Here is an 11647-nt window from a genome sequence, read left to right as displayed (position 1 = left end):
CAACCCAATGGCATGAACATCGATTTCTCAAACTTCCAGTAATGCCCCCACCTTCACCATTTCCGATCCCCTTTTCCCTCTCACCTTATCTCCTTGCCCGCCCATCGCCCCTTTCTGGTGCTCCTCCCCTCTTTTCTTTCTTCCATGGCTTTCTGTCCCTTTCAACAAAAATCTTCCCAGCTCTTTACTTCATCCTCCCCCTCCAGGTTTCACCTATCACCTTGTGTTTCTCTCTCCCCTCTCCCCACCTTTTAAATCTACTCCTCAGCTTTTTTCTCCAGTTCTGCCAAAGGGTTTCAACCCAAAACGTCGACCATACTCTTTTCCATAGATGCTGCCTGGCCTGTTGAGTTCCTCCAGTATTTTGTGTGTACTGTTTGTGGGAGCTTGTGTACATGAATATTTCCTACAACACTGCAGTGGCACATCAATGGTTGCAAAACACTTCAGACTACCCTGAAGTAGTAAAAGGTACTGTCAAAAGCAAGAACATATTCTCAGCACTTTATTTTGACTGCTTGCTGGGGGATAAGATGTTGTGAACACCTTAAAGTGGTCAGATAGAATGTCTGAAAAGAGCGAAAGCAAGTCTAGACATATAAACAATGTGGTGGCCAGACAGGGAATAGAGAAAATGAAATAGACTTTTACAACGCTTTTACACACACACACATTCATTATTTTAGAAGAATAATGAGCTAATGTTAATGGGTTCAGGGACTGTTAAGAAATCTAATGGCAGAGGGGAAGAAGTTGTTCCTAAAACATTAAGTGCTGTGTTTTCAGTCTCCTACACCTCCTCCCTGATGGTAGAAAGGACTGATTATACACAAGAACTGTCACTGGCTGCAGTGGGAAGGAATTGCATTTATGTAGTGCCTCAGAAACCTTTTACAAGAAGTCTAACACAAGAGGGCTAGTTTAAGGCAAACTAAGGTGAAAGGCAAGAACCAAAATCAGTATCAGGCTTATTATCACTGGCACAGGTCATGAAATTTGTTGTTCTGTGGCAGCAGTGTAGTGTAATACATAAACATTACCAGAAATTACAGTAAGAATATACAGTATATTAAAAAATAGTGCAAAAAAGAGAAAATTAATGAGCTAATGTTAACAGGTTCATTGCCCGTTCAGAATTCCAATAGCAGAGGGGGAAAAAGCTGTTTCTAAAACACTGAGTGTGTTTTCAAACTCCTGCACCAAGGAATAGAAGTTTGTTCACCAAGTTCTGTGGGAGAATAGTGCTCAATGCCGAACTGAAACACAGAACCAGCATTCTGACACAAGAGTCCTCATTTTCTAGGTGTGTTAGGGCCCGGCACACGGAAGATATCATAGCATCTGTCATAGAGCAGTTCTGTCAGTACGTTATATACCTGTCGGTGTCATATATATAAGTGACCACTCCTGCCATAGTGTTGAGAAAGCAGGGAGTCTGCAGAAGGACTTGGACAGATTGGAAGAATGGGCAATGAAAATGCAGATGGAATAGAGTGCAGGGAAACGCATGGACTTGCACTTTGGAATTCAGCAGAAGGAAAAAGAGGCGTAATTATTTTCTAAACGGGGTGCAAATTCAGAAATCAGGTGCAAAAGGCCCAGGGTGTCTTAGTACAGGACTCCCTAAAGGATTAGTAGTAAGAAGTCAAATACAATGTTAGAATTCATTTTGAATGGTCTGACTTTAGACAGACGCATTGGAGGGGGCTGAGAGGAGATTTACAAAAATGATCCCACAAATGAAAGGGTTGATGTATGAGAACTGTTTGATGGCTCTGGGGCTGTACTTACAGGCATTTAAAAGGGTGATGGGGGTATCTTGTGAAACCGACCAAATATTGAAAAGCCTAAATAGAGAGAACGTGGAAAGGATGTTTCTAATAGTAGCAGAGTCTAGAACCAGAGGGTATATCCTCAGAATAGAAGATTGTCCCTGTAGAGAAGGATTTATTTAGCCAGAGGGTGGTGATTCTGTGGAATTCATTGCCACAGATGGCCGTGGAGGCCAAATCATTGGGTATATTTAAAGTGGAGATTAATATCTTGATTAGTAAGAACATCAAAGATTAAGGTAGCAGGAAAATGAAGTTGAGAGGGAAAATATTCAGGCATAATCAAATGGCTGAGCACTCGATGGACCAAATGGCCTAATTCTGCTCCCAGTCCAACTGAGAACAAACTCCTGGCCTAAATAGCATTGAGGAACCTGCAGGTTATGTAATTTTCATGGTCAGATACCGATAATGGCTGTTTCTTTCACATTTATCTGATTAAAAGGATTTGAAATGTTTACGCGGGCCAGGATCACTGGTGTAGTATTTCAAATAGTATGCTATCAGATGTAGCAAAGCAGCAATCAGTGAGGGATAAACCAACACCACCATGACTTCAAAATACTTTTACTTGCAACATGTCAGAACGAGAGAGAGAAAATTATTATCACCTTAAATACAAAGGGAGATCAATGAGCAGATGCAAGGTTTTAATAAACTTTTGACTCAGGAACTTGCGATGCGCAGAGGTTTGGGCTTCTGAAGGTAGATAGTGAGGTCCAGAGTGCCTCAAGCCCACAAAACCAGGAAGATCAATCCTCCATCACAAGCCTCTACCCAACAATCCTCCAGTTCAGTGGGCAAGATAGGAAAACCCAGTGATGGGGTGGGGGAAAAAGAACCCAGAGCAGGTTCCTATTAGAAAGGGAATTTTTCCAGTTCTCCAGTCCAGCTGGATTCATGGAGCCGACTGCCACCTCAGGCCCCAATGCAATCCCGATGCAGTCACGGCTTGATAATGGATCCAAGACCATCCATCGTCGGCCACACTTGGTCCCCACTACACCGTGTGGAGCAGTACCTAGTGGACATCATCAACGCCCATCCTGGTCATCCGTCCGCGGACGTTTGCGTGGGTTGGCGGGTGAAGTTGAAGGTGCCTCCAATGATTGGACGTCACGAAACCCAAGTGACTGAAAAATGAGACAATGGGGACAGGAGAGAAGGGGGATTAACCAGCTCGGCAACAAGGACAAAAGCCTCAAACGAAGGAGAGCTTCTTCCCTCCCAATCACAGCCTGTGACCACTCCACAATCTTCCTTCTACTCCCCTACTAACAACTTCATTCTTGCCCTCACATTCTTTCCCGTCTTCCCTCTGCCTCTGTCTCCTCTTACCGTACCCAAGCTGCTCAAAGAGTAAAACAATCTCTGGCACCACAAAGCAAAACCAAGACAAAGGGAATACAGAATTACTGGCAGGTGACTCACAGTTATCTGGAATGGAACAGTCGCTTCTTTTTGCGTCGGCGATTTATAGAGGGAAGCAAACCTATTCAGAGAAAGCAAAGCAAAGTCTGGGAGTCAGGCTTTGAAAGTGCAGCTCATTTCATGCCAATGAGCAACCCTTAGTAAGCAGCAGTGACCAGGGGGGCAGCATTTTACACAGAAAATAGCAGGATTACACCATTCAGCCCTTCTAACTTGTTCTGCTATTCAGTATAATTACCATCTTTGCTTATGTTCCTGTTCTCTCCCTATGCCCCTTGATGTCTGGTAAACTACCTTAAATGCACACAGATTAACTGGCCTCCACTGTGGCAGAGAATTTCACAAGTTCACCTCCTTCTGCCTGAAGACATTTCTGCTGGGACTTGAGGGACTGAGTTACTGTGAGAGGATGAGATGCTTGGGACTTTATTCATTGGAGTGCTGGAGAATAAGGGGAGATCTTGCAAAGCTCTATAAAATTATAAGGTGAATCCACACAATTGTTTTCTCCACAGTTAGGGAATCAAGAACTAGTTAGGGTGAGAGAGGAGAGGAACAAGAGGGTGGTCAGTACATGGAGGGAGCTGATGGATGAAGTAGTTGAGGCAGGTACATCAACATTTAAAAGGCACCTGGACAGGTTCACAGAAAGGAAGGGTTTGCAGGAATATGGGCCAAATTTAGGCAAATGGGATGAGTTCATATCAGAACCTTAAACACAAGAGATTCTGCAGATGCTGGAAATCTTCAGCAACACAGACAAAATGCTGAAGGAGCTCAGCAAGTCAGGGAGCATCTATAGATGGGAACAAAGTGTCGACGTTGCAGGCCAACTCCTTCATTGGGACCGGGAAGAGGAAAGAAACTAGAATAAAAAGATAGAAGGAAGGGAAGGAGTACAAGCTGGCAGGTGATGCCAACTCACCCTTGTTATTGTCACTTGGACAGTGCAACATATCAGAAACAAGGCAGTGTCTATTCACACTGGAATGGTTCACCCCTCCGAGACTGGAAGTGACCAAGTCTTCCAGCTCATTGAGGACTGACAATTTCACTAATACTAATCCAGCTGCCTCATACACAACTCGAACAATTCACCCCTTACCTCAGTTTGCCTTCCCAGCGTAGAATTAAGCGAATGGTGGCCGCGTGACCCCAGCTTTCACCTAGACAAAACAAGAATCCGTCATTAGTGGGGTTGGACTTCAGTTAGCCCCAGGGTAACAGATGTAAGGGACAGAGGAGCTTTGGACAATTTCCACAAAATACATAGAACAGTACACTACAGATTCTTTGACTCACAACGTTGTGCTGATCTTTTAGCCCACTCCACGATCAATCTAAGACCTCCGACTTAGCCTTGCAGTTTTCTTTCTTCCATCTGCCTATCTAAGATTCTCTTAAGTATCCCTAATGTATCTGCCTCTACCACCACCTCTGACAGTGTGTTCCGTGCACTTATCACACCCTGTGAAAAATAAAAAAACATGGTGCTAGCCACTGCCATTCTGGAAAAAAGCCACTGGCTGCCCATTTTATTTCACCTTGTCACCTTTTTCAAGATGCCTCTAATCCTCCTTCATCCCAAAGATAAAATCACTTTCCTCACAAGACATGCTCTCCAATCCAGGCAGCAGCCTGGTAAATCTCCTCTGCAGCCTCTCTGGAGCTTCCACCTCTTTCCTATAATGAGGCAGCCAGAACTGAACGCAATATCCTAAGTGTGATCTAACCAGTTTTATAGAGCTGCAACATTACCTCGCATCTCTTGAACTCAATGCCCCAACTAATGAAGGCAAACACTGCGTACATCTTCTTAACCACCATATCAAATTGTAGGTTTTATGGTCTTGGACTCCATGATCCCTCTGCTCCAGCTCACTGCTAAGAATCTTTGCTTGTGACATAATACTGAGAAAGAAAAATCTGTACAACACTCACTCTACTCTGAGTAGGAAGGCAGGGTGAACTGTAACAGGAGAACTGAACTCGAACATTTTCCCTCTCAACCACACACACTGCAGAACGATTAATGCACCTATGGGGAGAAGGAAAGCTTTTTCCAGTTGAGGCACTGACCAATAATACAAAGAAGTAACAGCCAGGACAGAGTGAAACCTTTACTTTTAGACGGAGTTGTAGGAAGAATGGCAGACATTTTATGTTAAAGAAAGAAACTGCTGGGTTCTACTGAGTGAACAATGAAACTGGAACAATTAAGGGCGTGGGAGAAAATTATTTGTCAATATTGTCCATAAGATATCTTATAGATAATGTTCTAAGATTTTGCTCTTTGCACCATGCATTTGTGCCTGCTGTACAGTACTGGTCCAACAATACTTGCATAAATTATGTAACTGTAACATTTTTTAAGTCTCGAGAAAATACAAGGTTATGAAGATGAAGAAAATTGACATGGGAGGACTTGAACATAAGCTGATCCCATTACAAGAACGAGCTTTGCCCAAACTTTTTAGAATATCTTGTTGGCTATTGACTAGATAACATTATCCTGTTATAAACAACGAATGATTAACATAGCAGTCCAAGAACTCAAATGCTAGTATAAAGGTAATAATGGATGTTCATCATTAACCACTCACTACATCAGTTTAATATTCAAATATCACACACGCACACACATACACAAAATTAAGATGGAGTCATTCTAGCCATACCAAACATGTGACCTTTTAAAAAAAGGAAGTATGACCACTAGCTTGTAAGATTCAAGTCCAGTCCTTTATGAATGCTGTTACAGGGTCCTGTTATCCGTATTTAACAGTTCTGAACATAATGGTTTGCCACTTCTTTTAAAGAATAGCTTTGTCACATGTAGCTCTAGACTTACAGTAAAATGTTTCATTTGTGTCAACAACCAGCAGTCTGAGGATGTGCTGGGGGCAGCTCAAGAGTCGTCAAGCTTCTGGCGTCAATATAGCATGCCTAAATCTACTAACCGTAACCCGTACATCTTTGAAATGTGGGAGGTAACACCGTGGCCATGGGGAGAACATACAAACTCCTTACAGACAGCATGGAATTGAACTTGGATCACTGGCGCTGTAAAGCATTTCAATAGGTCTCAATGAGATTCTTCCTCATTCTTCTCAGCTCCAGTGAGTACATGCTTAGAGCCATCAAATATTCCTCATGTATAAATCCTTTCATTCCTGGGATTATACTTGTGAACCTCCTCTGGAACCTCAGGATGTCAGCACACCCTGGTGGCTTGCCATTAGATTCCAAGGATTTAAACTCCGAAATTTCATTCATGAACTTCTCCCCTTCCTCTCTTCTATTACGTCGCTACTAGGGTGGGACAGTTTGACTGCTGACAGAGTTGAAGACTCTCAGTTCCAGCGACTGGGTTCAATCAGGACCTCCTGCACTATTTCAGTGGAATTTACATGTCCGTCATCCTTCCCTGGCCTCTCCCCTTCCCCTCCTCCCCCATGTGAGATTCCTTGCACATCCCAAACACTCACAGGCTAGTAGGATAAATAGCCGTTGTAAATTTCCACCCACCCTGGTTCTGTGGACAACAGAACTGATGGTCATGTGGTGGAAAATAGATTACAGGGAATATTAATGGGGAATGGGACGGTTCTGAGATCCTGCAGTCTGGTTGGGCTGAAGGGCCTTCTTCTATCCTACAAGCAAATATGGAAATAATATGGAAAACTCCACCTCATTAACTATGTCATTGGTTACCTGTCCCAAGATCTGCCTGGCTAATGTCAAATTTAGCCTGATAACAATCACTGCTGTAGAATAATTTAAATTAAAGTGCTATATAAATGCAAATTGTTTTGCTACGTGAGTGCACATATGTGTGCTGTTGGGGAAGGGGAAGGAAAAGATGGTAAATAACCAAGATCCCGTGGCCCAGAGAAGATGCACCACTTGTTTTAATATAAAACTAGACCAAAAAAAAGAGAAGGAACTGGAGAGTCTCACCGAGGGCAGGCACCAACGAGGACTGGGCTTCTCCAAATCGTGTGGTCATCTGGTTGGTCAGCACCACCTTGAAGAGGACAACAGTAACTATTAAGCTTGTTATGTACTTACATAATCTATCAACTCAAAAGAGGCAGGTGAAGTAGAGCTCTAAAACCAGGTCATCAGGATAATACCATAAGATGTAAGAGCAGAATTAAGTCATTCAGCCCATCGAGTCTGATTTATTATCCCTCTCAATCTCATTCTCCTACCTTCTCCCCGTAACCTTTGATGCTCTAGCTAACTAAGAACCTATCAACCTCCGCTTTAAATATATTCAATGACTTGGCCTCCACAGTCGCCTGTGGCAATGAATTCCACAGATTCATCACCCACTGGCTAAAGAAATTTTGCCTCACCTTTGTTCGAAAGGGACACATTCTGAGGCTGTGCCCTCTGATCCTAGACTCCCCGGCCATAGGAAACATCCTCTCCATGTCCACTCTATCTATCTCTTTCAATATTCAATAGGTTTCAATGAAATCCTCCCATCATTCTTCAAAAATCCAAGTACAGGCCCAGAACCATCAAATGGATAATCCAGTCTTTCTCAATGGTTACTCTTTTCCATCAGATGTCAAGGGCAACAATTTAGCATTAAATCACTTTGTTGAGTCCAGTTCCAATGCAGGGTTGACTGAAACAAGATTTTAAAGAAGTTGCATGGAGGAACTCAGTGGGTCAGGCAACACATGGAGCCAAAGGGATGGTTGATACTTCAGGTCAAGACCCTTCATTAGGCTACAAAATGTACGTTATCCCTCTGCTTGCACAGGTGCTGCCTGACCTGCTGAGTTCTTCCAGCTACTTTTTTTTGCCATTGATTCCAGTGTCTGCAGGTCTCTCATGTCCCTTTGGCCAAAATGAGGTCTAGCCTGGTCTGGAAGCACATTCGATACAACTAGTAGAGCCACTACCTTGTAGCTGCAGAGATTCCGGTTTGATCCTACCCTCCAGTGCTGTCTGTGTGGAGTTTGAACGCTCTCCTAATGACCACAAGGGTTTCCTCCGCATGCTCTCATCTCATCCCATCCCATCTTCTAAAGACATGTGGATGAACAGGTTAATTGACCCCTGTTATGTGGGTGAGCAGAATCTGGGTAGTTAGACCATAAAACATAGGAGCAGAATTAGACAATTTGGCCCATTAAGTCTGCTTCACCATTTGATCATGGCTGATTTATTTTCCCTCTCAAACACATTCCCCTGCCTTCTCCCCATAATCTTTGGTGCCCTTACTAATTAAGTACCTATCAACCTCTGGTTTAAATACATCCATATTGATGGATATGTTGGGAGAACTAATAACAGGGAATATCTGTGGGGGAATGAGATTACTCTAAGAGCTGGCATTGACTCACTGGGCTGAATAGCCTTTGCTGTAAGGAAATTAGTAGTTCTGCTAGCCAAATTGAGGCCTTGTATTGAAGGGGAGTCTGGAAGATCTGGATAAATGGTATTTGTGTTTGACTGCTGCCACTCCACTCCACTCCTAGGTGATGACAAGATGTCAGGTTTTACTTACTGCCACACTGTGCTTGTTGGCCATGGTGATCAGCTGCTGAGCAAGTCCATTCAGTAACCGTGTCCGTAGCGACAGGTCCTCCAGGTGGTGGCGGAACGGGAACGCAATGCTGTCAATTACCACAATCCGGACCTAGAAAATCAACATGGAACACAGATTAGCCTCAAAATCTGGCCACATTCCATCTCCAAGCAAGATTCACTTCTGGGAGGGAACAATTCTCAGGGGCAGGTTAATGAGGGAGACCTGGCAGTATTGAACCTCCCTCTGCTCTCCCTGCTGCACCAGCTCCCAATTCAGAAACAACCTTAATCATGGGTCCAGCCACTCCTGATTTCCTCCAACCCCGAATTTGTTACTTACTCTCACAATCTAAAAGGCCCTTCAGCCCACAAAGTATGTGCTGAACACAAACGACACCTTTTCTACCTACAAAGACCCCCACAATCCAGGACATGTGCTCTTCTCACTACTACCATCGGGCAGGAGGTACAGAAACCTTAGGTCCCACACCACCAGCTTCAAGAACAGTTATTTCACTACAATCATCCTGTGCCAGCGTGGATAACTTCATTCACTACACTGAATTGATTCCATAACCTACAGACTCACTTTAGTGTTGGCCTGTGGCCAAGTGGTTAAGGCGTTCGTCTAGTGACCTGAAGGTCGCTAGTTCGAGCCTTGGCTGAGGCAGCGTGTTGTGTCCTTGAGCAAGGCACTTAACCACACATTGCTCTGTGACGACACTGGTCCCAAGCTGTATTGGTCCTAATGCCCTTCCCTTGGATAACATCGGTGGTGTAGAGAGGGGAGACTTGCAGCATGGGCAACTGCCGGTCTTCCGTACAACCTTGCCCAGGTCTGTGTCCTGGGTATCTTCCAAGGTGCAACTTCATGGTCTCATGAGACTAACGGATGCCTATGATAAGACTCACTTTCAAGCACTCTACAACTCGTTCTCTGTATTATACTTTATTTGCATTTTGTCTTCTTTTTCAGTTTGTCAGTATATATATCTGTGAGAAAGTGAATTTCAGTGTAGTATATGTTAACATACAAATACTTTGATAATAAATTTACTTTGAGCTTTGATATCTATTCATTCCCTGCATACCCATCTGCCTATTGAATACTACTATCATATTTGTGATGTGACGTTGCTGACATGAGGTATGGTTGTGGTGGCCAAGTCAGTGGGTGTGTTTAAGAGATACACAAGTTGCTGGTTGGTAAGAAGGTTAAGGGTTATGGGGAGAAGGTGGGAGAATGGGGACAAAGAGAAACCAGCCATGGTTCTGTTTTCATTTGACTTCCGCTCACATCTCCTGCACAGATCAACTGATTAACAGGCCAAAAGTACTTTCTCTCCACCAGCACTATACTACAATCTCTTTTGCTCTCCACCCCATCACAGATACTCATTTCCCCTTCACCACTCCTCACCCTTCTATGCAATGTAAAACAGGTTGGAATCCTAAACTGGTCCCAATTCTGATCTCCTCCGTCTCTACCTACAGATCCCCCCACAGCCGCTGAATATTCCCAGTGTTCTCTCCCACTGATAGGATCTTGGTGACATGGAATCAGGCCTTTCAGCCCACCATGTTGGTGCTAGCCACCAAGTACCTACCTAACACAACACCCCAAATGCTGAAGAAACTGTGGGTTAGACAGTATCTATAGAGGGAATTGGACAGAGGAGGCTTTGAGTTGAGACCCTACTCTTGGACTTAAAGACAGCCAGTATTAAAAAGAGGGAGACAAGGGATGGAATTTATTACCTCCACCCACATATACTAACACCATTCTCCTGCACTCCGTCAGGAGCCTTTTAAGTGCTCAGCTAACCACCTCTTGAACTTATTAATGTATCTGCCCCCCTCAGACGGTGCAGTCCAGATTTTGGCCACTCTTTCTCTCATCTCTTGCCTTCTGTTTATAGACACCTCTGCTAAGGGGGTAAAACTTCTTACTATTCCATTTATTCATCTCCATTTGTATACTTCAATCACATCCCGGCTCTGTCTTCTCCACTCCACAGAAAACAAACCTAGCCTTTCCTCATAGCTGAGGCGACCTCACTCCAGGCAAAGGTGGGAATCCTCTCTGTGCCCTTCCAATGCAGTCACATCTTTCCTATTATGTGGTGACCAGAACTGTACAGAGTACTCCAACTATGGCCTAATTAATACCTCAAACTTTTGCTCTGTTACAATTGACAACAGTCTGGGCCCTGAGCTCGAGCTTCCCCTCCCTTTATCTCCTCTTCACTTTTAACATACCCTTAATAGATCTAAAGCTTTTTCCTCAAACTGGTTCAGGTGCCTTAATTATTCCCCTGATGTGGTTTGGTGTTCTGTCTGATGATGCTCCTGTAGCAAATCTTAGGAATCATTTTGTTAAAAAACTGCAGATCATGAGCTATGAGCCAGATTGCAAAGCATCTAATAGCCACACTGAGCCCAGGGCTCCACCCAGTGGCCACATTGACTAATCTCAGACAGTGCTCAGTTTGTGTCCAGAGCCCCACCTCCCGTGGCCAAAGTGAGCAGCTGAAGCTGGAACTCCATCCAAGTTTAAGAGAAGAGTCCCAGCTTGTGCTTGTGCAGAGAAATTCAAGCTGTGCATTATTTTGTGATCCAGCAAAGATCTAACCAATTTAAAGGTGGCGTGGTAGCATAGCGGTTGGTGCTTTAACATTATTATAGTGCCATAGACCAGGGTTCTACTCCCGCCAGTGTCTGCAGAGAGTTTATTTTGTGTCCATGTGGGTTTCCTTTGGGTGCTCCAGTTTTCTCCACATTGCAAAGATGTAATGGTTAGTAGGTTAATTAAGTCACATGGGTACAATTCATTT

General features: G+C 43.9%; 1 protein-coding gene across 2 annotated transcripts in view; it reads right to left on the bottom strand.

Moving 5' to 3' along the window:
• Nucleotides 1-243: 243 nt before the first annotated feature.
• rad51c (RAD51 paralog C) overlaps nt 244-11647 on the bottom strand; it is a 32989-nt gene continuing 21585 nt past the window's right edge. The window contains exons 5-9 of one of the 2 annotated variants that reach the window (XM_072242854.1): nt 8791-8922; nt 7224-7290; nt 4369-4429; nt 3264-3324; nt 244-2965 (exon numbers count right to left, since the gene is read on the bottom strand). In XM_072242854.1, coding sequence (XP_072098955.1) covers nt 2867-2965; nt 3264-3324; nt 4369-4429; nt 7224-7290; nt 8791-8922 — 420 coding nt within the window. In that variant the 3' untranslated portion in view covers nt 244-2866. The remainder of the gene's footprint in view (nt 2966-3263; nt 3325-4368; nt 4430-7223; nt 7291-8790; nt 8923-11647) is intronic. The other variant, XM_072242855.1, reaches the window with a different exon arrangement.

Source organism: Mobula birostris, chromosome 25 (genome assembly GCF_030028105.1).
Source record: "Mobula birostris isolate sMobBir1 chromosome 25, sMobBir1.hap1, whole genome shotgun sequence".
Lineage (NCBI taxonomy): Eukaryota > Metazoa > Chordata > Chondrichthyes > Myliobatiformes > Myliobatidae > Mobula > Mobula birostris.
Note: the sequence above shows the minus strand (reverse complement) of the source record. Positions and strands in the feature narration are given on the sequence as shown.